Source organism: Bradysia coprophila, unplaced genomic scaffold (genome assembly GCF_014529535.1).
Source record: "Bradysia coprophila strain Holo2 unplaced genomic scaffold, BU_Bcop_v1 contig_24, whole genome shotgun sequence".
NCBI lineage: Eukaryota > Metazoa > Arthropoda > Insecta > Diptera > Sciaridae > Bradysia > Bradysia coprophila.
In genome coordinates this window covers 6,174,116-6,201,530 of record NW_023503501.1, presented here as the reverse complement: position 1 = coordinate 6,201,530, position 27,415 = coordinate 6,174,116, and the positions used below count along the sequence as shown (strand labels likewise).

The following is a 27,415-nucleotide window of genomic DNA, read 5'->3' as shown; positions in this document are numbered from 1 at the left end:
GAACCTTATCCCGACATGGCTCATCTTCGAACTTAACCTCAGGAATTTCATTCCTCGTCGATTAAAAAAAAATCATCAAAATCGGTTAAGAATTACTCAAGTTATCGTCGTGACAAAAAAAATGCTTACAAACAATTAAGGTTTTGATAATTTTTCATACACTGTATGGTTACTAACATTTTAGAGTATTTTCTGGCGTAAGACCCTTGACTTTCAGTCAAGGGAACAAAAGAAACGCAGTGCCTACTATTATAACCTATTATCGTCGTTTTGTTAAAATGATCCGGAACCTTTGCTCGAAATGACTGACTAACCTCACGGACGGCAAGCTCACTAGTATTATTGTTGAATCTATTACTTCCTTAGAACAAACTATTTTCAACGGATTCAAGTCTAAATATTTTTGACGAAAAAACAACCTTCGAAATTGGCATTGTCAGTATCAGAATTTGATACTTTTTTGATCTTCTTTGGACAACAAGCTGTTTTTTGCAAAGTAATCTAAAATTTTCGTTTGAATAAATAAAGAATTCTTTGAGTAAATTGGTAATTCATAGTATGCTAATGTGTTTCTGTTTACCGTAAGCACAAAGCAGCTTACGATAAGTTATTACAAAGAACCTAAATTTGCTGATAGAACAAGGATATCAAACAAAAAATGCGAGATGAACATCTCGATAGAGATATACAAATACAGGCAACCTAGATAGTTGAAACAGACTGTATATACCAATTCATCTCTCCAATTGTCGAATATCTCGAGTCTCGCCCACTGTCGAATATCTCGAGGTGTTGATCTCGCATTTGTTGTTCGACATCCTCCTTCTATCAGTGTATTTAATGTCTTTGAGTCAATAAATCAAAATTTCAACACCAAACTTAATTCAAAAATAGTAGCTAGATTAGCGGCTGCTCCGTTTTCTTGTTGAGTTTCGCCTGCTCATACTGTATGTACCTATGTCATGTGGACATTTTGGAACGAACAGTTTACCATAGTGATGGGATATTACGCTGACAGTGACAGCAATCGCATAGCACAAGTTCTTTGTTTTTGTTTTCATTCATTAAAAAGTTTACAAATCCTGAAAGTCCACCGAATAAAATCGATTGAATTGAAATCGTTTTACAAACAACGATAGTGATACGTGTAGTATGACCAAATTGATAAATAGTCGAAATGTACAATGAGCTCATAAAGGCGTAGAGTTTCACGAACCATATTTCTCGGAGACAAATATGGCGAAAGTTATTCGTAAAACTGTGTTCGGAAGGTAATATAAATGTGCATTGTGAATGTAGTAAACTCAGTTGTGATATTGCTGATATTTACGTATCTATTACAGTCTTCCACCAACTTACATTCCTAGTCGTCTCGAAGAACGAAGATCCAAAGCCAAATCTGAAAGGTAAGACCATCTTTGCAGTATCTTAAAATTGGGTCAAAGACGGTTATCGTCACAACGACGACAAAAATCAATAGTGAGCTCTAGAAAAGGTCGTGTTAAATAGCCAAATGCTTGTCAAAACAACTGAGGTGAAGTGTTTTCTCTCAATTTGTTGAAAAGACTAAGATCAAACCGAAAAAGCGATTAAAAATGGTACATCGAGAACGTGTAACATTCAAGGAATGTCGTGGGAGTGTAACTTTTGTGTTTTGTTGAAATGAACGAGCGAAGATTTGTTGCCCTTTTTAATTTCCCTTACTCGAACATCTAGGCAAGAACGACGCCGGAAACCCGACAAACCCGATGATTTCGTCACCTACGAGGATTCGGAGAGTGAGGACGAAACACCGCAACAACAAAATGAAACACTGCGTACATCCTTTAACTTTGTCGACTATGTGCGGAGTCGAGAATTCGATCTGAAAGAAATACGCAGCGTCAACCAATACCATGCCAGTCGTCACATATTAACTCATGACATGTTCAAGGAATGCGCTATATCCTTGGGAAATATCAACAAAGTGTTCTGCTCACAATGGTTGAGCAATCGACAGGTCGTGTTCGGTACAAAGTGTAACAAGGTTTGTGTTTGGCGACAATCATCTGTATGACTATCATAGAAATTTCATTTTTCAGTTGATGGTATACGATGTTAACATGCGACGACTGGATGCAATTCCAACGTTGCCGAATAAACGCGCAAATGGTCCGGAAAGCCAGAACGGAATACACGCAATTCAAATCAATCCAAGCAGAACACTGTTGGCCACTGGTGCTAGGCATTCATCCGATATTGCTATTTATCGACTTCCTACTCTAGATCCGGTTTGCATCGGCGAAAATGGACATCGAGACTGGGTATGAGATTGGGCATCAGTGAAATTCAGGACTGACCTACAATCTATCAATGCTTTCAGGTCATGGACATGTGTTGGTTGGACGATCAGTTTATTGTTTCCGGTTCTAAGGACGCTAAAATGGCACTGTGGCGTATAACTGAAGACCAGTACGATACATACGAGGACAATAAGGAAAGTTGTCCCAGCTATGCGTATGAAGCACCATTAGTGGTGAAAGAATGTCGAAGTGCCCAGAAGGTGAGTTAAACGTAGAAAATTGTCGCCCGATTTGTTGACTTTAACTCTTGTCGTTCGTTTAGATTCGGTCGTTGTGCTTCAACAAAGAATACAAAGAGATAGCCGTAATATCATTGAATGGTTACATTCACTTGTTCAATGCTGAGACATTTTCTCAGGTGAGTTCTGAAGCAATTACGCGTTTGCTGAAAGAAACGTTCACCTGTGGTCGTAAGAAGAACAGGAAAATTCTAAACTTTTCATTCCTATCCAACAGAAATTATCCAGAAAGCTCCCGAATTGCCAGGACAATGTGTGCATAGCTTGTCAACCGAACGGTATTTATGCAGTTGGATGTAGATCATACACATTACTATTAGATCCAAGAACGCTTCAGGTAACATCCCCTTTTAACTCTGTCGTTAAAACTTCAGATCTTACCCCGTGCGTTAACCGAAATTTAGGCGGTGAAAAAAATACCATCCCGATACAGTGGCTGCGGAATACGATCAGCCAGTTTTCAAGGCGATACACTAACTGTTGGCACCGGTTTGGGAATGTTGATGTTTTACGATGTTCGAGCTGGAAAATATTTGGAGAGCAGTATAAATGCGTCACGGACAGTTGTTTTGAAAGCAAGCAAGGGATATGTGGTTCGTATGCGTCCAAAAATTGTTTTGGCCTCGATTTTTCATAAAATATTCGTTTCTCCATTTGCGCAGTACCCTGACGATCAAGAGGTGGACGGTTTTCAACAGATCAAGTATGTACCGGCCATTTATACACATTGTTACGATCACAGTGGCACTCGACTGTTTTCGGCTGGCGGTCCTTTGCCTGCTAATTTGGTGGGAAATTATGCAGGAATTTGGCAATGAAATTTTGGTTCCAGACAATATTGTCAGTGGTAGGTTATCGACAAAGACAAAAATGTTAAAATAAATGATGCGAAAGATACCATTTCAGTGTGTCGCAAAGATCCTACTACATTAAATAAAGTAATAGATTCCGATAACTATGACGATTATGCTTGCTGTCGGTGGCAGGTTCTAATGCAATACCGTTTTTAGCTTATAGCGGTAAATGCAGTATGTCATTACCGAGCAGTTGCATAGCATTCGTATTCAACTTAGCGATAGGTTAATTGACACCACTCAACTGAATTGAATGGAAATTCTCATTGCTAATTCACCAACACATCGTTGCAATATTTTTTAAGTGAATCAATCATTTAGTTTAATTCTTAATTGTGATTTTACTTATAATTTTTACTTTTATTTATTGTGTTAAACTGCGTAAATTAATAAAAACAAATACAAACGAACGTAATGAGTAATTTTGCCTCACCAGCAGACTACCATTTTACTTGAAGTTGTGGAGAAATTTCGAATTAATCACACTGTGAGGTCCTGGCATAAATTCAGTGTTGCTGTGAGCATCGATATAATATAGGGTATATTGGCACACACGACGAACGGAAATTCGGAAAAATATGACACACAAAAGTTTAATTACAACACAAAATGAAGAGAAAGTACATTAAAAAGTGCACTCAAAAAGGGAAAGTGACATTAAGATTTGACATATGTTCAAATATTTGTTTAATCCGTGCGCTTTCTTAGAACGTAAGTGAGTTTGCTTATCTACCCTCGCTTTTTTGAAGTATTTCGTTAAAGGATTAATTGGATTCTATCTGGTTAAAGAGATCGTTTTGTTGAAGCGTTTTGAAAAAGGACGAATTATCCTGGTTAAAAAGATCCAGTACCTAATAATTGTCAAACGTTTCACAAAATTTTTAAAAAGTTTCACAAAAGTTTGCCATTTTTCCGCCAATACAACGTATTTTTAAGGTGTTGAGTGGTATAAAAATGTAATTTAGCGATGTGATGGAGTATCGAAAATTCCTAATTTTAGCGTGACGTTATTTGTGAGCAATAGAAATCAAAGAGTAGCGGCACTTCATACGAAAGCTTTTTACTGCATTGTAATCGACTAAAATGACCGCTAGCGTGACGATCGACGGTTCAGTTTTGTGTGCAAACTAATGACAACCAACTTTGCTTCTAAGGGAATTCCCCGTATTTAGTTCATTTACATTCATTTCAAAGAATTGGACGCACTCACTTATTCATTACTATGTGAAATTGTGAAGTTGGTTTCAATTAGTTTGCACACTTTTCCCCACCATTCCTCACGTTTCCGTCATCAGTTTCACCAAACGAAGAGATCTATAGTAGATTACATTGGATGCTGCGGAGGTAGTTCATCGCCTTCGGTTCGGATATGCAAACTCTACACTTGTCAAAATAACCGTTTTCAAAGCTTGTTGCTTATAACCACACTTGTGAGTTCGGCTCGTATCACAAAATTGATCCCTCATGTAATGAACTACCAAACAGCATCCAATGTATGCTGTTTTATTGCCTATCCACCCGGAATATTGTTGTTACTAGAACTTTTTAACACCTAAGGACCTGAGAATTCAAAACCAAAAGTGTTCCTGGAACACTGTTCCAGTAGACAACAAGGCTGTATACTTTGGGGAGGTCACGCAGACCGCCATTTTATTAGATACGCGGGAACACACCACTTCTGATGACTTTACATATACAAAAAATTCACCACATCATCAAGACGACTAGAATCATCAGAGTAGGTGAGTTTTTGTATGAAATCGGCCATTTTATCATCAACTGTGGTGTGTAACCCGCGTATCTGTATCTGCGTGACCTCCCCAAAGTATACAGCCTTGGTAGACAACAGGTTTGTTCCAAGTAACTGTAAACACGAACTTTGACAACCCGAACAACGACAATTTCATCCATAGCAACGTCGCTTACGTGATATTTCATACAAATCGAGCAACGTCGCCTACGCGATTTACACAGAGATATTATTGAGGTTATGGTTCTATGGATGAAATTTGACAATTCATATGGCCTTGGAACAAACCTACTGGCAGACTCTTGAATATCAAAAGATTATTCTAAATTAATGCACAATTTCACAACATTTATGTCGCGCTATTTCATTCACTGCCAGACTAATAAACATAAAAACTACCGATACAACAAAACCAACAAAAATATCTGTTGTTGCATTGAAACGTTTAAAAACGAATCTAGTCTGCAAAACGAATCTAGTATGCTGATGAAATCGGCTCACACTTCTTCATTATATTAATCCCAAAAACATCACTGGCAACACTACTGTTTTGGTGACATGTTGACAAACTACTTCGACTGTTTTGTTTTTGTGAAGTGCTAGATTCATATTTTGCGTAATATTTGTTGATTTTGGTGGTGTTTCAATAAATTTTGCTGTGAAGTGAATATATGATAATATAAGTGAAAGTGTTAAGTGTTTTTGAAAATAAGTGAAAAATGCAAAAAAAAATTGTGCGGCCATTGGTGTTCGTCGAAGTTGAAAAAATTGAAATTATGGCTATCAGTCAAAAAAAAACCCTTAAAGGGTAAATGTCCTTTATCTTACTTACAAAATAACTGATATCGCTGAGGGTGACGCATTGTGCGTCGTACGCAAAAGTTTTATCAACAAAAAATTGACTCAAAAAGTTTGTGAAAGAACGTTTTACATAAAGAAATTTGCTTCGGGTCGGGCTGTAACACCCCACTTATCAAATACACAACTTGGAACCTCGGAAATAATATACTATTTCATGTGATACATTTTTACTGATAAGTAATGAAAATCTGCTGGTATGTAATGAAAATCTCCTGATATGTAATGAATTTTCATATGAATATTCCTTCAGTTGTGATGTAATGAAAAAGTTCCCATATGTAACGACTGCTTTCCGCGGGTGGGAAATGTACTTGTAACAACAATATTCCGGGTGGATAGGCAATAAAATTCATTACTGGATTATTAGGTAACACAAAAAATTCATTCATCGACTTCAGGTTTACTGTCTCCAGTTGATATTATTATTTCAATTTATTATCTTTATTATTTGAGCATGTTGTGCAGTAGGTTTATCAAGACATGTTAAAGAAAATTTTTCCATATGATCTTTTGAGAGAATTTTTGACAAAACGCTGACAAACTTCAACTATTTGAAACGCATTAGAAATTTAGGCTCCATTCAGAAAAGACGTCCGCTTTTTAGCGATGGTCAGACGTTCAGCAAAAAATTGTCAAAGTTTCACAAAAAATTACAAAGTTTCACCAATTTTATTATTATCTTTTTTTACAAGGAAACACGAGTTACTTCGTCACATTTTGTAAAATTTACATTTACATTTAATGTGACATTATACAAAAGGGAGCATAAGCTCCATGTGTCACATTTCATTCATCATTCAACAGTCGGAGTGAACAGACGTGCTTTGTAATCACTCATAAAATTAAGCAGTTAGCTAATTTAAAAAAAAGTATCAAAACAATAATGTAATATGCATACACTCAAAGTGCAGGTGCAAGTGTTTTACATAATTAAGTAATATCATAACAGTGCAGTGAAAAAGTTAACAATAAATTGAACATGTTCTTGAACTAATTAAACAAACAGACATAATGTTCACAAAAAAAGATAAACAAAAAACAAGCCCGACATCAGTCAGCAATGTTTATAAATTAACCAAAACAGAATATGACAATATATGTGCAATAGTTAGTGAAAATGAACAACTTAAAAAGTTAAATGATGACAATGCAAAAAAAATAATAGAGCTCGAAAACTCTATCAAATCAATTCAATCAAAAAATGCGGAAACTGAACACCGTATAGAATACATCACCGATGAAGATGAACTTGAAAACGAATTTCAGACGGTTAAACAATCATCAAAACGGAGACGAAAGGTTGGCCAAGGTTCCACGATACCAGATGAATCTCCAAAAAACGACAAAAAACAAAAAATAAAAATGCCACCAACACCACCACCAATTTACGTGAGCAACGTCACGAATTTTAATAAATTCAGTGAAAAAATCTTATCGGTTGCTAACTCAGCCAGATTTCGAGCTACTTCAGATAACGATATAAAAGTCACTGGAGCGAACGAAGACGACTACAGAAAAACAAAAAAGATCCTAGAGGAATTATCCTCGATAGAAGGAGATGATCTATCAGACATAGTGTACCACACTTATCAACTGAAAAGTGAAAAAAATTATAGAGCAGTAATCAGAGGTTTACCTCCAACTTGCGAAGAGCAAGAGATTACTGATGAACTAAAAAAAATTGGTCACGAAATTGTGAAAACCACAAACATTATAAAAAAAGTTATCAATAAAGATGGGAAGAAAATAGTACGAAAATTCCCAATGTTTTTCGTAGACATGAAACAAAATGAAAACAATAAAGATATCTATAAAGTCAAAAACCTACTCCATTGCAAGGTTACCGTGGAACCTCCTAGGAAAATAAAAGGAATACCACAATGCACAAAGTGTCAACAGCTGGGCCACACAAAAAATTTCTGCACTAGGGAACCAAACTGTGTCAAATGTGCAGGAAAGCATGAAACAAACGTTTGTACCAAAAAGCGAAATGCAACTCCAAAATGTGCCCTTTGCCAACAAGAAGGTCATACAGCCAACTACAAGGGATGTCCAATATACCAGAAAAAGGTAAAAAGTCAAAATCAACCAGCAAAAACAGCAGTGGATCGCCTTCGTGAAACACACTGCCACATTTCAACTAGTTCAACGACTCATCACAATACAGGAACTTCGTATGCGCAAGTTACGAAAAATGCAAAACAACTGACAAAAAACGACACGCAACTGCCAGAATCGAGCGAGCCGTCTCTTGGAGATATTGTAAAAATGCTCATCAACATGCAAGCCGAATTCAAAAATAACATCGAAACGCTTTCAAAACGATTGGAAAAAGTGGAACTGGAACTCACAAAAGCTGAAGAATGAAGAATCATGGGAATCAATCACTGGACTGATAAACCCTCACACGTCTTACTGACTTCTACCCTATAACAGTCAGTACATCTCATCAGTAGTAATAAATTAACGGAAGTTAAGATTGTACTATTAATACCAATAAAAGGTGTTTTTGAAAAAAAAAAAAATGTGTCACATTTTGTAAAAATATGAATTTTAATTGAATATTCCGATGCGCTTTTGGTATTTTTGGATATTATTAGTCACCTCAAAGCCCTGAACAAACTTTGTCAAGAAATTTGTATTTTCATCCGTACCATCCGGTGGCAGTCAGTTGTAGGCCATGTAGTCTACAAGGAGAGCTATTGAAAACTGGTTTTGGTTGCAATCGGTAGTGGTAGTCGGTTCGCCGAAATGGCTAACCAATGTGTCGAGCTTGCTGGGGAAAAGGATTGGATAAGGTGCTGTAACAAATGTGGTGATTTGTACCACATATCGTGTAAGGCCGAAGATAACCTCAACCGGTTCTGAACGAGTGCTTGCGAAAATTGCCGAGTATATACTGGTACTGCATGGACTGCCACGGCTATTCATCTGTTATCGATAACGACGACAAAAATGATGACAAGCTCTGCTTAATATACTACTTTTACATAGTAAAATGCATGTTAAAAAAATGTAAGTACAAGATTTGAAATCATCCGATTAAAAATACTTTGATCGATTGAAATAATAGACCCGATAATAATACTGGTCATATGCTTGCTGTCTGTACGGTATATAAGTAAAACAACAAATAGAATTAATTTCAACGATGGACGGCAGGTTCTTGATATTTTTTCTTATTCAAGCGGCAATTAAATGGCCCACATCAAATATTTGGCAAGAACACATAGCATAAAATTTTTATCTTTATACACAGAATTATCAGAAAAATCGCCGTTTTTCCATTGGCGGTTTTTCCACATACTACTTTTCGCAACTTGTTAAATAACAGTTATTTTCCTAACGCATGCTAAAATGCCTTTTTAGTGAATGGGAGGTTCGAATTCGCTAAAAGATTCATTTAGTATAAGTTAGGAACAACGTTTTTCTTAAACGACGTGGGAAATAAGCGACGAAGTCGTGATATTTCAACACTTGTTAGGAAAAAGCATTTGGTTTTAATCCTTAACAAATCTAATAATTTAAAATAAACGACAAAAGTAATAGATTCAATATTTAATGCTAGTGATACGCATATCGTCTGTGAGAGGTTAAATCTTAATTTCCCGTGTATGTCCTAATTTGTATCAAAGGAACAAGTTGTGTATCCATCCACACACACTTTGTTGTAGGTATACGATTTATCATTTATTAAAAAGTTAACCGAAAAAGTTAACAATAAATTGAACATGTTCTTGAACTAATTAAACAAACAGACATAATGTTCACAAAAAAAGATAAACAAAAAACAAGCCCGACATCAGTCAGCAATGTTTATAAATTAACCAAAACAGAATATGACAATATATGTGCAATAGTTAGTGAAAATGAACAACTTAAAAAGTTAAATGATGACAATGCAAAAAAAATAATAGAGCTCGAAAACTCTATCAAATCAATTCAATCAAAAAATGCGGAAACTGAACACCGTATAGAATACATCACCGATGAAGATGAACTTGAAAACGAATTTCAGACGGTTAAACAATCATCAAAACGGAGACGAAAGGTTGGCCAAGGTTCCACGATACCAGATGAATCTCCAAAAAACGACAAAAAACAAAAAATAAAAATGCCACCAACACCACCACCAATTTACGTGAGCAACGTCACGAATTTTAATAAATTCAGTGAAAAAATCTTATCGGTTGCTAACTCAGCCAGATTTCGAGCTACTTCAGATAACGATATAAAAGTCACTGGAGCGAACGAAGACGACTACAGAAAAACAAAAAAGATCCTAGAGGAATTATCCTCGATAGAAGGAGATGATCTATCAGACATAGTGTACCACACTTATCAACTGAAAAGTGAAAAAAATTATAGAGCAGTAATCAGAGGTTTACCTCCAACTTGCGAAGAGCAAGAGATTACTGATGAACTAAAAAAAATTGGTCACGAAATTGTGAAAACCACAAACATTATAAAAAAAGTTATCAATAAAGATGGGAAGAAAATAGTACGAAAATTCCCAATGTTTTTCGTAGACATGAAACAAAATGAAAACAATAAAGATATCTATAAAGTCAAAAACCTACTCCATTGCAAGGTTACCGTGGAACCTCCTAGGAAAATAAAAGGAATACCACAATGCACAAAGTGTCAACAGCTGGGCCACACAAAAAATTTCTGCACTAGGGAACCAAACTGTGTCAAATGTGCAGGAAAGCATGAAACAAACGTTTGTACCAAAAAGCGAAATGCAACTCCAAAATGTGCCCTTTGCCAACAAGAAGGTCATACAGCCAACTACAAGGGATGTCCAATATACCAGAAAAAGGTAAAAAGTCAAAATCAACCAGCAAAAACAGCAGTGGATCGCCTTCGTGAAACACACTGCCACATTTCAACTAGTTCAACGACTCATCACAATACAGGAACTTCGTATGCGCAAGTTACGAAAAATGCAAAACAACTGACAAAAAACGACACGCAACTGCCAGAATCGAGCGAGCCGTCTCTTGGAGATATTGTAAAAATGCTCATCAACATGCAAGCCGAATTCAAAAATAACATCGAAACGCTTTCAAAACGATTGGAAAAAGTGGAACTGGAACTCACAAAAGCTGAAGAATGAAGAATCATGGGAATCAATCACTGGACTGATAAACCCTCACACGTCTTACTGACTTCTACCCTATAACAGTCAGTACATCTCATCAGTAGTAATAAATTAACGGAAGTTAAGATTGTACTATTAATACCAATAAAAGGTGTTTTTGAAAAAAAAAAAAATGTGTCACATTTTGTAAAAATATGAATTTTAATTGAATATTCCGATGCGCTTTTGGTATTTTTGGATATTATTAGTCACCTCAAAGCCCTGAACAAACTTTGTCAAGAAATTTGTATTTTCATCCGTACCATCCGGTGGCAGTCAGTTGTAGGCCATGTAGTCTACAAGGAGAGCTATTGAAAACTGGTTTTGGTTGCAATCGGTAGTGGTAGTCGGTTCGCCGAAATGGCTAACCAATGTGTCGAGCTTGCTGGGGAAAAGGATTGGATAAGGTGCTGTAACAAATGTGGTGATTTGTACCACATATCGTGTAAGGCCGAAGATAACCTCAACCGGTTCTGAACGAGTGCTTGCGAAAATTGCCGAGTATATACTGGTACTGCATGGACTGCCACGGCTATTCATCTGTTATCGATAACGACGACAAAAATGATGACAAGCTCTGCTTAATATACTACTTTTACATAGTAAAATGCATGTTAAAAAAATGTAAGTACAAGATTTGAAATCATCCGATTAAAAATACTTTGATCGATTGAAATAATAGACCCGATAATAATACTGGTCATATGCTTGCTGTCTGTACGGTATATAAGTAAAACAACAAATAGAATTAATTTCAACGATGGACGGCAGGTTCTTGATATTTTTTCTTATTCAAGCGGCAATTAAATGGCCCACATCAAATATTTGGCAAGAACACATAGCATAAAATTTTTATCTTTATACACAGAATTATCAGAAAAATCGCCGTTTTTCCATTGGCGGTTTTTCCACATACTACTTTTCGCAACTTGTTAAATAACAGTTATTTTCCTAACGCATGCTAAAATGCCTTTTTAGTGAATGGGAGGTTCGAATTCGCTAAAAGATTCATTTAGTATAAGTTAGGAACAACGTTTTTCTTAAACGACGTGGGAAATAAGCGACGAAGTCGTGATATTTCAACACTTGTTAGGAAAAAGCATTTGGTTTTAATCCTTAACAAATCTAATAATTTAAAATAAACGACAAAAGTAATAGATTCAATATTTAATGCTAGTGATACGCATATCGTCTGTGAGAGGTTAAATCTTAATTTCCCGTGTATGTCCTAATTTGTATCAAAGGAACAAGTTGTGTATCCATCCACACACACTTTGTTGTAGGTATACGATTTATCATTTATTAAAAAGTTAACCGAAAAAGTTAACAATAAATTGAACATGTTCTTGAACTAATTAAACAAACAGACATAATGTTCACAAAAAAAGATAAACAAAAAACAAGCCCGACATCAGTCAGCAATGTTTATAAATTAACCAAAACAGAATATGACAATATATGTGCAATAGTTAGTGAAAATGAACAACTTAAAAAGTTAAATGATGACAATGCAAAAAAAATAATAGAGCTCGAAAACTCTATCAAATCAATTCAATCAAAAAATGCGGAAACTGAACACCGTATAGAATACATCACCGATGAAGATGAACTTGAAAACGAATTTCAGACGGTTAAACAATCATCAAAACGGAGACGAAAGGTTGGCCAAGGTTCCACGATACCAGATGAATCTCCAAAAAACGACAAAAAACAAAAAATAAAAATGCCACCAACACCACCACCAATTTACGTGAGCAACGTCACGAATTTTAATAAATTCAGTGAAAAAATCTTATCGGTTGCTAACTCAGCCAGATTTCGAGCTACTTCAGATAACGATATAAAAGTCACTGGAGCGAACGAAGACGACTACAGAAAAACAAAAAAGATCCTAGAGGAATTATCCTCGATAGAAGGAGATGATCTATCAGACATAGTGTACCACACTTATCAACTGAAAAGTGAAAAAAATTATAGAGCAGTAATCAGAGGTTTACCTCCAACTTGCGAAGAGCAAGAGATTACTGATGAACTAAAAAAAATTGGTCACGAAATTGTGAAAACCACAAACATTATAAAAAAAGTTATCAATAAAGATGGGAAGAAAATAGTACGAAAATTCCCAATGTTTTTCGTAGACATGAAACAAAATGAAAACAATAAAGATATCTATAAAGTCAAAAACCTACTCCATTGCAAGGTTACCGTGGAACCTCCTAGGAAAATAAAAGGAATACCACAATGCACAAAGTGTCAACAGCTGGGCCACACAAAAAATTTCTGCACTAGGGAACCAAACTGTGTCAAATGTGCAGGAAAGCATGAAACAAACGTTTGTACCAAAAAGCGAAATGCAACTCCAAAATGTGCCCTTTGCCAACAAGAAGGTCATACAGCCAACTACAAGGGATGTCCAATATACCAGAAAAAGGTAAAAAGTCAAAATCAACCAGCAAAAACAGCAGTGGATCGCCTTCGTGAAACACACTGCCACATTTCAACTAGTTCAACGACTCATCACAATACAGGAACTTCGTATGCGCAAGTTACGAAAAATGCAAAACAACTGACAAAAAACGACACGCAACTGCCAGAATCGAGCGAGCCGTCTCTTGGAGATATTGTAAAAATGCTCATCAACATGCAAGCCGAATTCAAAAATAACATCGAAACGCTTTCAAAACGATTGGAAAAAGTGGAACTGGAACTCACAAAAGCTGAAGAATGAAGAATCATGGGAATCAATCACTGGACTGATAAACCCTCACACGTCTTACTGACTTCTACCCTATAACAGTCAGTACATCTCATCAGTAGTAATAAATTAACGGAAGTTAAGATTGTACTATTAATACCAATAAAAGGTGTTTTTGAAAAAAAAAAAAATGTGTCACATTTTGTAAAAATATGAATTTTAATTGAATATTCCGATGCGCTTTTGGTATTTTTGGATATTATTAGTCACCTCAAAGCCCTGAACAAACTTTGTCAAGAAATTTGTATTTTCATCCGTACCATCCGGTGGCAGTCAGTTGTAGGCCATGTAGTCTACAAGGAGAGCTATTGAAAACTGGTTTTGGTTGCAATCGGTAGTGGTAGTCGGTTCGCCGAAATGGCTAACCAATGTGTCGAGCTTGCTGGGGAAAAGGATTGGATAAGGTGCTGTAACAAATGTGGTGATTTGTACCACATATCGTGTAAGGCCGAAGATAACCTCAACCGGTTCTGAACGAGTGCTTGCGAAAATTGCCGAGTATATACTGGTACTGCATGGACTGCCACGGCTATTCATCTGTTATCGATAACGACGACAAAAATGATGACAAGCTCTGCTTAATATACTACTTTTACATAGTAAAATGCATGTTAAAAAATGTAAGTACAAGATTTGAAATCATCCGATTAAAAATACTTTGATCGATTGAAATAATAGACCCGATAATAATACTGGTCATATGCTTGCTGTCTGTACGGTATATAAGTAAAACAACAAATAGAATTAATTTCAACGATGGACGGCAGGTTCTTGATATTTTTTCTTATTCAAGCGGCAATTAAATGGCCCACATCAAATATTTGGCAAGAACACATAGCATAAAATTTTTATCTTTATACACAGAATTATCAGAAAAATCGCCGTTTTTCCATTGGCGGTTTTTCCACATACTACTTTTCGCAACTTGTTAAATAACAGTTATTTTCCTAACGCATGCTAAAATGCCTTTTTAGTGAATGGGAGGTTCGAATTCGCTAAAAGATTCATTTAGTATAAGTTAGGAACAACGTTTTTCTTAAACGACGTGGGAAATAAGCGACGAAGTCGTGATATTTCAACACTTGTTAGGAAAAAGCATTTGGTTTTAATCCTTAACAAATCTAATAATTTAAAATAAACGACAAAAGTAATAGATTCAATATTTAATGCTAGTGATACGCATATCGTCTGTGAGAGGTTAAATCTTAATTTCCCGTGTATGTCCTAATTTGTATCAAAGGAACAAGTTGTGTATCCATCCACACACACTTTGTTGTAGGTATACGATTTATCATTTATTAAGACTTCTTTCTATAGCCAGCTACATATATGCATCTTCTAAGAAACGTCTGTTGCAGGTATAAAAACAAATAAGTGGCTGAGCTTGTTTCTCTCAATAAATATTATAAAAAACATCGAGAAAATTTCTATATACAAACGACCTTAAAATACACGACATACGTCTCACTTTTATATACAAATGAAGCATATAAACACACCGAGAACCGGCATACAAAATCAGCGTGGCATTTTATCGCATTTTTTGTTTATTTTTTTATTTACGAAAAAAAATGTAGAAAACAAATCGACAAAATTTGCTCTTCGATCACGTGCGTTTCCTCTCTTTCGTTTCACATTCTCATTCACCGATGTACATGAAAACCGTTCTCTCGCGTTCAAAACAAGCAACATTGTAATCTTAAAATTTTTAAAAGAAGAGGGAAATGTAAATAATTTCAGAATTGGAAGTCTTTTCAGTTTCAGACCATTGCAAGACGCGGTTTCGTTAAGACGCTCGATTAAACATATTTTTTGTGTAGTCTCGCGATTATGATTCGAATACAGCACTAGTTTAATGTGCATGGTGTTCGGAATTGAAGTGTTGATAATTACATACAGAAATAATTGTGGATAGAAAGTGGATGGAAATATATTAGACGATCTATAAGGAGTTGGAGTACAGTTATAAAACATTTGAAATTAATTGTAAGAAGTCGAAGACATTCAATCTTATTGCAATATTGCGAAGGAACATTTAAAGTGAAATACACACATCGTCGCTGCGGTTGAAATTATTTTGTTGTGTTATGGTGTTTATTCTATAAGAAGAAGAAATATAAAAGAAGTTATATAAGGTATATATACCCATTTTAGAAGAAAATAAAAAAAAACAACAGCGAAGAAAACGAGTTTTTTTTACAATCATTCTAACCATATGAATAACAAAATATTTTTTTTTAAATGAATTTATATGCAAGACGAGTGCGTTGATGAGTGTTTTATTTCTAAAAAAGCCCAAAAAAATTCAATTCTTCATTTTATTTGAAAAAATACGATTTTTATTTGAGTAAATAAAGAACAAAAAAAAAATCGAGAAAAAAGTTGTGCATACAAGATTTTCAAGAAGGAAAAATAAATACGCATCTGAAACAACAAGTGTTGTTATACAAAAAGGGAATATAACTAAACCAATAAAATTAAACAAACACAAGACGAAAATATTATAGCTTTCAAATACGAAATAGTTTGATAGTAATGCTTACACATGGGTGTTCAATGAAAATGTTGGATATACAAAATTGGTGAGAATAACATTGGACTTGAAACGAATATACAGCAAGACTTGGATGAGAAGTTAAATTCGAAATTGGAATCACAAAGAAACAGACAAACGTAAGTAAAAATTTCGTACTATGAAGTGGTTGTTGACAACTGAGAACAGCGAATGTTAAGAAGATAATAAGATTTATTCAGATCGTCTCTTATCAAGAGAGCGAAGCGAATTGTATTATATAGATCAATAAAAGTAAAAGATTGAACACTTTCGCTGGTGTTATGCTTTCCTTGATGCTTTCCGTCAAATGTCCTACGCTATAGTAGGACTTATTCTCAGTATTCTTAATTCTTACCACAAAAATTAAGAATTTTGTGTCTTGAATTTTTCAGAACTATTTTCAATTATTAGAATTAAAATGAGCGAAAAAAGCCGTGCACGCAAGCAACAAAATTCACTTTTGTTGCAATTCCCTCAAGGAACGTCAAATTGAATAAAACTTGACCCAACTATAACTTGAGATTTGAAAGTACCTATTTCCACGAAGCTTCTGAGTTACGAAAATAAAAACCTACTTACATGTGACGGGCAAAAATTCTTGGAAAACCTCTGTCTTGTGACAATCACTGAGCAATATTTTAAGGAAAATCAGTCACAAACTTAACGAATTTATCTCGATTATGCTTGTGGTTTCTAAAAGCTTACCTAATTTTACTGATATTGATTACCCATTACATTAGTTCATTTCAGCAGAATATTGTCATAAAATAGTACATTACTATACCAGTGAAGTAATTTGATATCTCGGACTGAAGCCCTCGGATACTTTTACTCATCTGTATACGAGATATCAAATTATTTCACGTGTAAAGTATGGCGTTTTACTTTACGAATGAGGGAAAGGCTCTTCGCTAGTAAAGTAAAAAGAATTTCCTCAACAAGACTTGTTCTGGTACTTTGGTTGTGAGTGTTAGAACACTCATTACTAGTATAGCCCTAGGTTATACCTCAACCAGCTTATGGTGGGCTTGGAACCGTTTAAATAAAAAGTGCAAGTGTGTGTTGTGTGTATACAACGGAGGAACTTCTATTTATTGTTATTTTAGAGAAATAGATAACCCGTGACAGGAATTTAATTCCACTAAAATAGACACTGTTTTGAGGTCATATCAAAAAATTTTTGCTCTAGTATTCTGCTATCGAGAATTGTATTTACTGAAATTATTGAAAGTTGACGAAATTTACCGAAAACCGTTCAATACATTTTTAGTAAATTTCGTTAATTAAACTTCCCAATAATGGGCCCTGACGGCAATTCACAATTTAAACGAGCTAACCTTAATTTATTGACAAAAATGTGAAGCAAAATCTGACAACTAATTATCCTTTAACCAGAATGAAACACTTGTAAAGTCGCTGTAGACATCAAACCAAAATGCTTCTGACAGTTCATTTAAATTAGAAACATGCTTACCAGCGGTGTCTTCAAGTCTCAGAATTGTAAAGTTCTTGGTTTTCATTGTTTTGCAATGTTGCATTTAATTATCATTCTCACATTTCCATTTCTCAACACTTTGCAACAAGCAAGGACGTCAAAAAAGAAAGAAAACAGAAACGAAAAATGTTTCAAACTGATAAATTTAACATTTATATACCACTAACTAAAGAGGAATACGAGAAGTATCCAATTTCTAGAATTTAGTCCAACCGATTCATGTGAAATCAAAAATGTCGCAAGTCCATATGCCATTTATCAGACAATTCAAGCCATTTAATTTATTAAAAAAATAAATAAATGAATACTGCACGGATATAAATAGGTATATTATTACCACCTCTTCACCGCTAAATGATATTTACATTGTAATATCGTTCGTTTCGTTGATTATATTTAGACAAAAATTATTTTCGAACATGCGACCTCCCCAAAGCGGTGACAAGCTTGATGATTGAAGATAAATAACACGAATTGAGCAATTAGAATATAAAATGTGAGGTAAATTGTATATGGTTTTCTCAAACATCAGATTACAACCGGGAAGTTTAGTCAATTTTCTGGGATATTATCTGAATGATCAATTTCTAGTCTTTTCGAACCGAGTTTGTTGTTGTTTGTCGGTGAGATTATAATGTTTAAAAAAATGCAGGAATCATGAAGTTGAACTATAAACCAGGGAAAAAGCATGAATCATCTAAAATATCAATCATTTGTAACTATTCATATACAGAAAGAAAACTAAACGTCCCACAAAGTAACATTTAAACAACTGTAGCAAAACACAAGAACAACAGCAACAACAGCGTGCACAATATTTTGTAATATCACGAAGCACGAATATTAAATATTTTGCAATTAAATAAATGTCTGTTACATTAGCATTCAATAAAGCCGAGACTAATGGGTGAAAAGATTTTAATTTCTTCCGCTGGATGCCCTTTCTGCTCAATATATTTTTCTTCAGAATTGTAAAATTGGATTGCATTTTCCACCAAGCACAAATTGTTGGTACAATCAGTAAATCAATTTCGTGTGCAGAATTTGAAACAGTTGTTTATTCACCAGTTGGTACACAATCACATGAGAACGTTGTTTACTTGCACCGTGTGTCACTAAGCCCACTGGAAATGAGTTATTACTTCATTGACATGAATGTTAAAACTCATTTCCCGGTGGCTAATGAGGATAATAACTTACGTAATTGGAACTTTGTATTTTGCCGTGTGTGGTTTGATCCCTCGTCTTCGGCTCGAGCTGCAAACATCACACTTGGCGAAATAGAAAGTTGTAAACAAGTACGTAATCTACTATTTTCAGACGTAACCTCACTTAAGTTTCGTTAAATATTTCGTTCAATCATTCATTTGTTTGAGATTTTTTTTACGTGGATGGTATTTCTTAACGTGGATGGCATTTCAAACGAACTTGAAGATCATCTATTGGAATTTTTACTAAGATGAAATGTCTTTCCAAAACCTATTTTTACAGTGATTTCACCTTCATTTAGTTAGTAAATTGATAAAAGCTTCTTTCCCACCAAATTGAAAACTGTTTCCCAAATCACCGCAGATGAAAAATTCGTTTTGCGGAGACATTTTATTTGACGTTAGAGATTTGTTTGCCAAAATAGCCAAATAATGTAAAAAAAAATTATGGCGCTCGTTTTGCATATGCATGTGAGTAAAAAAAAAACTCTTTATGTAATTGTACACACGCTGGTGGAAAAACAGCTGTTGCTAATTCTGCACTAGAAATTAATTTACTGATTGTAAATATCTCGAATAAAATAGAAAAATTAAATTAACTAACGACATCAAAACACCCAATCTTTTCCCATTTGTTCATTACTTCGTCTCATATTCCGAAACAAAACAAAAAACAACACCAACAACATGCTATACCAAATGGTACGCATATATCATCATCATATGGTAAAATCCATCCCGAGTATTAAAATCAACTTGAAAACAATTTCTGTTTCATATAATTCTCGAAGCAATAAAATCGCCCCGACAACCATAAAAATCACAGTACGCATTCATCAGAGAGTTTTTAATATTTTTTTATGTCCTTATTAGAGCCAGACCATGACCTAAAACTGAAATGTTATCCACTTCATAACTATACAATACAAATAAAAAACTTACATTTTGTTAAGGAAAAAGAAGAGGAAAAAAAAACCGAACCCAAAGAAATATGAGAAAACACTCAAAATAACACGTATAACGCATACGAATTCTAATTTTTTTTTTATTTTAAAATAGCAAAAGGAATATAAATACAAGAGAAGAAGAAAAAATAATATTAAAGAGCCATTGTGTTCGCAGCGTACGTGGTATATCGTTAAGAAGATATATGGAAGATGTTTCGAATGCAGAAAAACATGACCTAAGAAATTTCAAAAAAGAACGGGGCAACAACGCTAATAATGTGTGTACGACAACGACACACCAAATTGTGTGTTAAAAGAAAACTTTTGTTGTTGTTGTTGTTGTCTCGTTGATTGTTAAAAACATGTGCATGGAACATAATAAGGATCCAGAAATGAAAGAAATCCATTTTCCATTTCTTAAAGACGAATGATTTATTTCCATTTGATTTATGCGATTCTGCTCATCATTCAAATCGACTTTTGCCAGAGATTTTATTTTCGTTAATTTTGTTCATTTTTATAACCAAAATTAATATTGAACTTGAAATCGTCAAAAAAATAAATAATCAGAAAATCCGCTAAGTGATGGCTTGTTTTATGGATTCGTTAACGAAATAACAATCGTAAAAACTTCAATTTAATTGTTAAACGTTAACAAAAAGATTTAAAATTTTCATAATCGTGTTTCGGATTTTAATGTCGATCTCTCGGTGTCATGAAAAAATAATTAATTAAATGGGCTGTATTTAAACGGATGAAAGGTAGATTTGATTAAGCCTCATAATAGTATCGTATTTACGATGGATTCTGTGGCTTTCAAACAAGAATTCACAAAAAAAATTGTTTAAAGTAGTTAAACTTTATGAAGGTACTGTCTTACATATCCGACTCTATTGGCGCTTAAAGTTTTTGTGCGAAACACATATTTATTCTTATGATAGAACGAACTTTTAAAAATTTGATTTTTGAGTGGTTTTCGAATTAATTAATATTGGCGTCTGTAAGCAAATTAGTCGTGGGAATTTTCAGAATAACTGCATTCGGAATGTCGCGATTGGTCTACATTGAAATAATAGGAAGGATTGCTGTTCATCGATTACAAAGTCAACCAACAGAAAATACGTTGACTTGATATTATAAAATCTGTTAGCCCAAACGTTTCTGCTTGAGTAGATAAATTTAGGGTGTTGCGTCACATTTAATCAACAAAGAGTTCACTTTCTCCTTTTTTATATTTCCGTCAGTTGTACCTACAACCAACAAACCTGTGGTAGACACTCTGCTTACTTTTAACAAACTCCATGTCACATCACTTAATATATTTCTAAAACTTTGAAGTACTAGATTAGGCTTTTTTTGGAGCAAAACTCGCGTTGGCAGGGCATAATGCTGTCGCGGTAAAATAATGAAATTTACCGAAATTTAAAGGCAGGGTAAATTGAAATGATCGATTATTAAGATTTTTAGCGCATTGCGATTTGAAAACGAGTATAGGTCTAAATAACAAGCTTTCGGTCGATTTGCATAACATTCACAACGTTTTTTAGGTGTATTGAGTAGGGATGGGAGACGTTCAAAATTATCGATAATATCAATCGAAAGAAATTATCGATATTCGATTAATCATATCGTTATCGATATTTTGGTAATTATCGATAATTATCAAAATATCTAAATTCGATAATTATCAAAATATCGATATTTTGATATTTATCTAAAAATTTATGATAATATACCGATATATCGGAATATATCGATAAATATCGGATTTTCGGGCCGAAATATCGGTATATCGAATTATCGATATGTTGATAATTATCAAAATATCAATAATTATCGATTGTCGATATTTTTTGATAATTTTCGATAAAAAAAGTCGATAATTATCGATTATCGATAATTATCGATAATCATTATCATTATCGCCCATGCCTAGTATTGAGCTTGAGCGTGCACGTTTATACTTCGAACTCGAGCTTATGCGTATGCATTGGAACTGTTTACAAATAAAAAAACCTAACAAATGTACCATAAACAGTTCAAATGGGCGGTATGTAAGACTATACTGGCTTTCAAATCTGTATACACTCAGAATCGATCATTTTATTTTGCTTCCACTTACTAAAAAATTTACCGAAATTTAATTAAATTTATCAAAATTTACTGAAGGCTACTACTTCTCATGGAACAATTTGTGGCTATTTGGTTGTTTTTAAGTTGACCGTTCATAGTCTCCCCAGAATGACACATTCTTGGCTTCGCGAAAATGAAAATTCAAAAATTGTATTATACTGAAATCTGGTAAATTTCGGTAAATTACGAGAATGAGGTGTTTTTAACCCTGCCGTAATTAAATATTCACACTTACTATTTTGAATACGTCTTAGCTTTCTAACAATAGAAGCAAAACAATGAAATTTTTCAAAACGAGAACATAACAAACAAAAAACTCCCCCTACACATTAAATGTAATTAAATTTTAAATGAGAATTTAAGCTTAGATTTAACAATGTGCGAATGCATTTTCACCGATTAAATATTTAAAGCCTCTCAGTCTGCAAATATGATTTCCATTTTATAAAACATTTATAGCCCTGTAATGATAGCTGTGAAACATAAGCATGCAAGCGTACTCAATGAACAAAAACAAAAAAACAAAAACAATGTTGCCAAATAATGCTTGCAAATTTTAATATATTCATACAAAAATATATAATTGTCACATTGTAATTTTTTTTTTTTTGCAATGGCGTTGAAGAAGTGTTATACAAGCTTCATAATTGCATTAATTTTTAATTTGCATTTTTTGAAAACAGAAAACCATTTTTTTTTCGCACTGCACAAAATGCATTGTAACGTAAATTTTATTCGCTGAAGTGTGTTCTTAATTCGAATATTAAAATTATCCTCCGTAAATCACCTGCAATTTATTCCTCTTCTTTTTTTGCATGTTGAAAGGATGTTGAAGCTTTTAGAGACTATCATCCGGTGAATTATGTAAAGCAATAACAAATTTGAATTGCAATTATAAAATGCATCAGTTAGTGGATAACTGAAAGGTTTCAAGAAACATACGAAAACTTTTACCTGATGTTCTAAATAATAAATGAAGGGAACAAAACGAACAAAGCCTGACGTTGATGTAGAGCAAATAATCCCTAAGGATAAGCACACCGGTTGAACAAGAACGGACTCGGTCAGTAGATCTATTCTGTGGATGAGATCGTTAAGTTTACAGTGATTCATAGTCGTATCAACTATCCGTCCTAATTCCGATCTAGCTACTTATAAGATCCTTCATTTGTTATTCCTGAATTGGAGAGAGATTGCGGCATCAATTCTCTTTCCTCTATTCTATGTCAACTCTACTAATAGAGTACGATTCCCCATTTCACTCAAAGATGTCGCTGCAACAAGGCAATGTCAATAGATAAATAAGGGGCCATCCATAAAGGACGTCCGCACTGTGGGGGTGAGAAGGGGTTCGCCAAAGTGTGACCGCCATACATTTGTGTAGTGGAAAAGTGCGGACAAGGGGGGAGGGGGGGTCTAAAATTCCAAAAAAATCACGGACGTCCTTTATGGACGGTCCCTAATTGAATTTTTACTCGACGGATTTTAGTCAAACAAAATGCCATCGTATAGCACATGACCTCAGGACTCCGGAACAGTTATCAATTTTCCAATCGGTCCTTGGAGACAAAGGTTTAGAAAAACGTTTGCTATCGTGTCATCATGATGATGATCCCTTTTTAAAACTCTTATCGCCAAGCCGATCTAGAACCGATTGAAAAACGGATTACTGTTCCAGAGTCCTGATACTCTGCAATACGTGGTCATTTTGACTAAAATCCGCCGAGTAAGAAATTTTCTTATTTTACTGTTGACATTGGCTTTGTTGTAGCGACATCTTTCAGTGAAATATTGAATCGTGCTCTATCGGTAGACTTAACATTAGGGGAAAGAGAATGGGGTTGTGATGAAAGTTCATGGTTTGACCGTCGAAACTGATCGCCAGCGCCAATGTCAACATTTTCTTTTTGATTTTTCACTTCAATGATCTATTGAAATTGAGTTATAGACTCAATAAACCAATTTATTCAACGTATACATGCCTAAAACATAATTAGTTTCACAAATTGTGTATTTACTGAGCGTCATAGACCTGAAACGTCATTCTTCTTCTTAAAATGGCGAAAATCACAACCCATTGATGCCGTAATCACTCTCGTGTTCTCTTTTAATCTCGGAAATCAAGGCTGTAAACTTGGGGAGGTTGACAGCCTTGCTCGGAAATGCCTATTTTTCTACTGAACGAATCATGCGATGCAATAGTAATTTTTGTTTCATGGCAACATAACAAGCACAACATGATAATAAGATTAAAATATTTTTTTCTGTATAATGCTCTTCTAATGAATTTATAATCCAATCTAAAATACCGATTTTTCGTTCATACTCTGAAAGTTATCGGTGAAGGACCTCTCTCTTTGAATATTTTTATTCGGCTGACACTGACACAAACTAATTAATTAAAAGCTAAAATGATTTATCTTCATAATTTTATAAACAAAACGAGCAAGAAGAAAAATTAGACCTCCCAGAAATATGAAATTATGAAAAGTTTTTCATTTTACGTTTCTCTCGTACTCGTTATATTAACTTCATTCCAATAATTTTGTTTAAATGAAATTTGCTCAAGCATTTAAGTATACATTCTCTCCTCAAAATTGCTATTTTCAAACTACGTTATACAAACTACTAAGAACGTAATTTACAAAATACAAAAACGATTTGTCGCTGTTGAGGTTTATCAAGTGAATTCATATTTCGCGGAACATTTTCATAATAACATAATTTAATTAAAATATACTGAACTGATTACAGCGTACACATTTTACACACATATAACACATTATATTAGAGCGATTAAAGGTTAAAGGGGCAACACATTAGAAAAAATTAAATTTTTTGTTGACATATGTTATAAGCTATGATATTTAAGTTAGTTGGAGAGAGCGTGCCCCAACTGTATAAAACTTTCATCATTTAAATTTCATTATACCATACCGCCGCAGCCATAACCGTAAATGAGATGATCTAAAATTTGTAAGTGATAAAATGATGATGCCTCATTTAAAAGATAAATTAAATTGTGGAACATACAAATCTCGGGTAACAAAAATGCTGGATGTCAATTCGTCGTATTCGGTCGGATCTTCAGCGTCAAAAAATATTGCATTACAGCGGGTCCATTTAGATTTTTAAATTTTAATGAATTCAACAGACGCACTGCACTGATGATAAATACGCTTACCAATTTATTGCACAGTTTCATTGTGTGTCGTTATTTCAGTTATCTTCCATGTACTTCATAGTATTTCAATTATACTGAACACTTCCATCAATCGCAAGAGTATTGTTTATTGTTAGATTGACACGAAGCTGTCATATCTATATCTACTACGTACTATATGCCTATATAGTAATAATGGCTACATAGCACCAAACAGTGAAGTCAAAGAGGTATATGAAAAATTTGCAGAAACCAGAGATTCCGAAACTTTGACTGAAGATGACTTAGTGTATCTGTACTCCGAAATTGTCCTCCAAACTTATTCCTATCAGTTCAGTAATATTATCGTCGTTAATTTCCGTTGTAGCCTATCTTCTAATTCCACTGAAACCAGTCTTTGTCTTCGTCAAGTGACTATTCTGCGAATTCGGTCATCCACACCACAAATCTTTTTCATTAAAATTTTGTTTTTGTTATCACTGTGATTTACTGCGCGATATTATTCCTAGTGTCTCCTCTAACTATTTTTGTTAGTAAAGTAATATACTTTCAGGCTTCTTAAAACCTTTTTTTTTAAATATTATTTTTCTTTAGCAAAGAACGCGGTGCAGAATCTTATCGGTTTTTTATTATATAAATACAAACATATAAAGCGATTGAAATGTGTAGACTCAGTGATTTTGATAGGTTTATTAAATAAAATACAAAATAAGCTCGCGATTAGATTAAAAAGTTTACCTACTAAGCTGAACGACCTTAATTGCGTCAACAGGCTGATTCGTTTTGTTTGTTTTTAGTAATATACGCAAAATGAAGAGAAGAAGTAGAGTAGTTAAAGACCTAGAGAGAGTGATGAAGACTATAGTAAGCCTTATCACTACGTACATCATTCTTTTCAATAGAAAAATCTACACACCCAAAGATTGATCAAGCTGTATATCAATCTAATTAATTGAATGATTATCTTCGTTTGTAGCGATAAATATGCTGACACCGAAATGTCTACGAATTCATTATGTACGAAGCAATACATCTAATTTGTCAGATACATTTTTTGTGCCGATCAATCTAACTGACTGACTCATTCCTTGAATCATTTATTGGTTTGTTATTTAAAAATGGAATTTTATTGCAAGGGTCTTATCGGTAAACCGGTCTTCCTGCAGCATATCTTGATGATATTATCTTATGACGAGTTATGCAACATTTCTATGGAAAGGATGCAGAATTGTAGATAATTTTATTTTGATCATTTCCGCATCTCTCTTTGGGTTTGTTGTGAAAATACTCTGAGATTGTGTCTTTAGCAACTAGCGGAGTAGTGGCTAGTGACTAATAAATTTGCTCAGGACAAAATTTAATGCAATCAATGCATTTCCACGCATGTTATACAGTCAGAGGCAGTGAAATTTCAGCATGAACTTGCTTCAGCTGTTTTTCAGCTGATCCACACAAGGTTTTGGTTGTACAGTGAACGACATCTCAAATGTCTCACTGTCAAATTTTTCTGAGAATTTTATTGTGTCATTGCAAATTCAAAATGACATTCTCTGAAAAAAATGACAGTGAGACATTTGAGATGTCGTTCACTGTACCTTTGTTGAATTTCCCTGCCCCTAACCGTATTTTCACATCAATAATAAACTTTTCTTCCAGAGAAAAGAATTTTTTCTCAAACATGTTTTCACTTTTTGTTAATTTTGCTCTTGATTCGGATGTATTTGTTGCTAAATTTAGTCTCAGATGTTCTGCTGAGGATGATCGTGATGTTTAGCAATTGAAATATGTACAGAGTGAGAGTATTGTGAGATAGAATAAGTCTTTTGTTTTATTTCACTTAACAAAGTGAGTTCAATAAACAGTGGAAAAACAGAAAGAAACGATATATTTTTACTGTTCTATACCAGTAAATACTTCCATTTTCTGATCTAAGCTATTATTCCTTCGGTTATTCCCCATTCCTCTGGTTTC

General features: G+C 34.2%; 2 protein-coding genes across 4 annotated transcripts in view; both read left to right on the top strand.

The window, feature by feature from the left end:
- Positions 1-991: 991 nt before the first annotated feature.
- On the top strand, positions 992-27,113 carry LOC119078075 (DDB1- and CUL4-associated factor 12). Of its 3 annotated transcripts, none has more exons than XM_037185533.1 (10): positions 992-1,271; positions 1,344-1,406; positions 1,717-2,026; positions 2,082-2,303; positions 2,363-2,542; positions 2,605-2,700; positions 2,799-2,918; positions 2,986-3,174; positions 3,244-3,428; positions 3,488-3,845. In XM_037185533.1, exons 1-9 carry the CDS (start codon positions 1,237-1,239, stop codon positions 3,397-3,399), a joined length of 1,371 nt encoding a protein of 456 aa, XP_037041428.1. In that variant the 5' UTR covers positions 992-1,236; the 3' UTR covers positions 3,400-3,428; positions 3,488-3,845. The 3 variants fall into 3 exon arrangements, with proteins under 3 accessions (XP_037041428.1, XP_037041427.1, XP_037041426.1); XM_037185532.1 differs by lacking the exon at positions 3,488-3,845 and adding exons at positions 18,601-18,616; positions 27,103-27,113 and having other exon boundaries at positions 994-1,271; positions 2,986-3,417; XM_037185531.1 differs by having other exon boundaries at positions 995-1,271; positions 2,986-3,428.
- The window catches only part of LOC119078056 (semaphorin-5A), a 100,805-nt gene continuing 89,099 nt past the window's right edge, over positions 15,710-27,415 (top strand). The window contains exon 1 of the mRNA XM_037185483.1: positions 15,710-16,617. The gene's annotated coding sequence lies outside the window, so the exon portion shown is untranslated. The remainder of the gene's footprint in view (positions 16,618-27,415) is intronic.

What these genes read in the sequence shown, in the direction of transcription:
- LOC119078075 (XM_037185532.1), top strand. Translation starts at nt 1,237, where the DNA reads ATGGCGAAAGTTATTCGTAAAACTGTGTTCGGAAG. An exon ending in TCCAAAGCCAAATCTGAAAG is followed by an intron (nt 1,407 to 1,716) that starts GTAAGACCATCT and finishes TCGAACATCTAG; the next exon opens with GCAAGAACGACGCCGGAAAC. An exon ending in AATGTCGAAGTGCCCAGAAG is followed by an intron (nt 2,543 to 2,604) that starts GTGAGTTAAACG and finishes TCGTTCGTTTAG; the next exon opens with ATTCGGTCGTTGTGCTTCAA.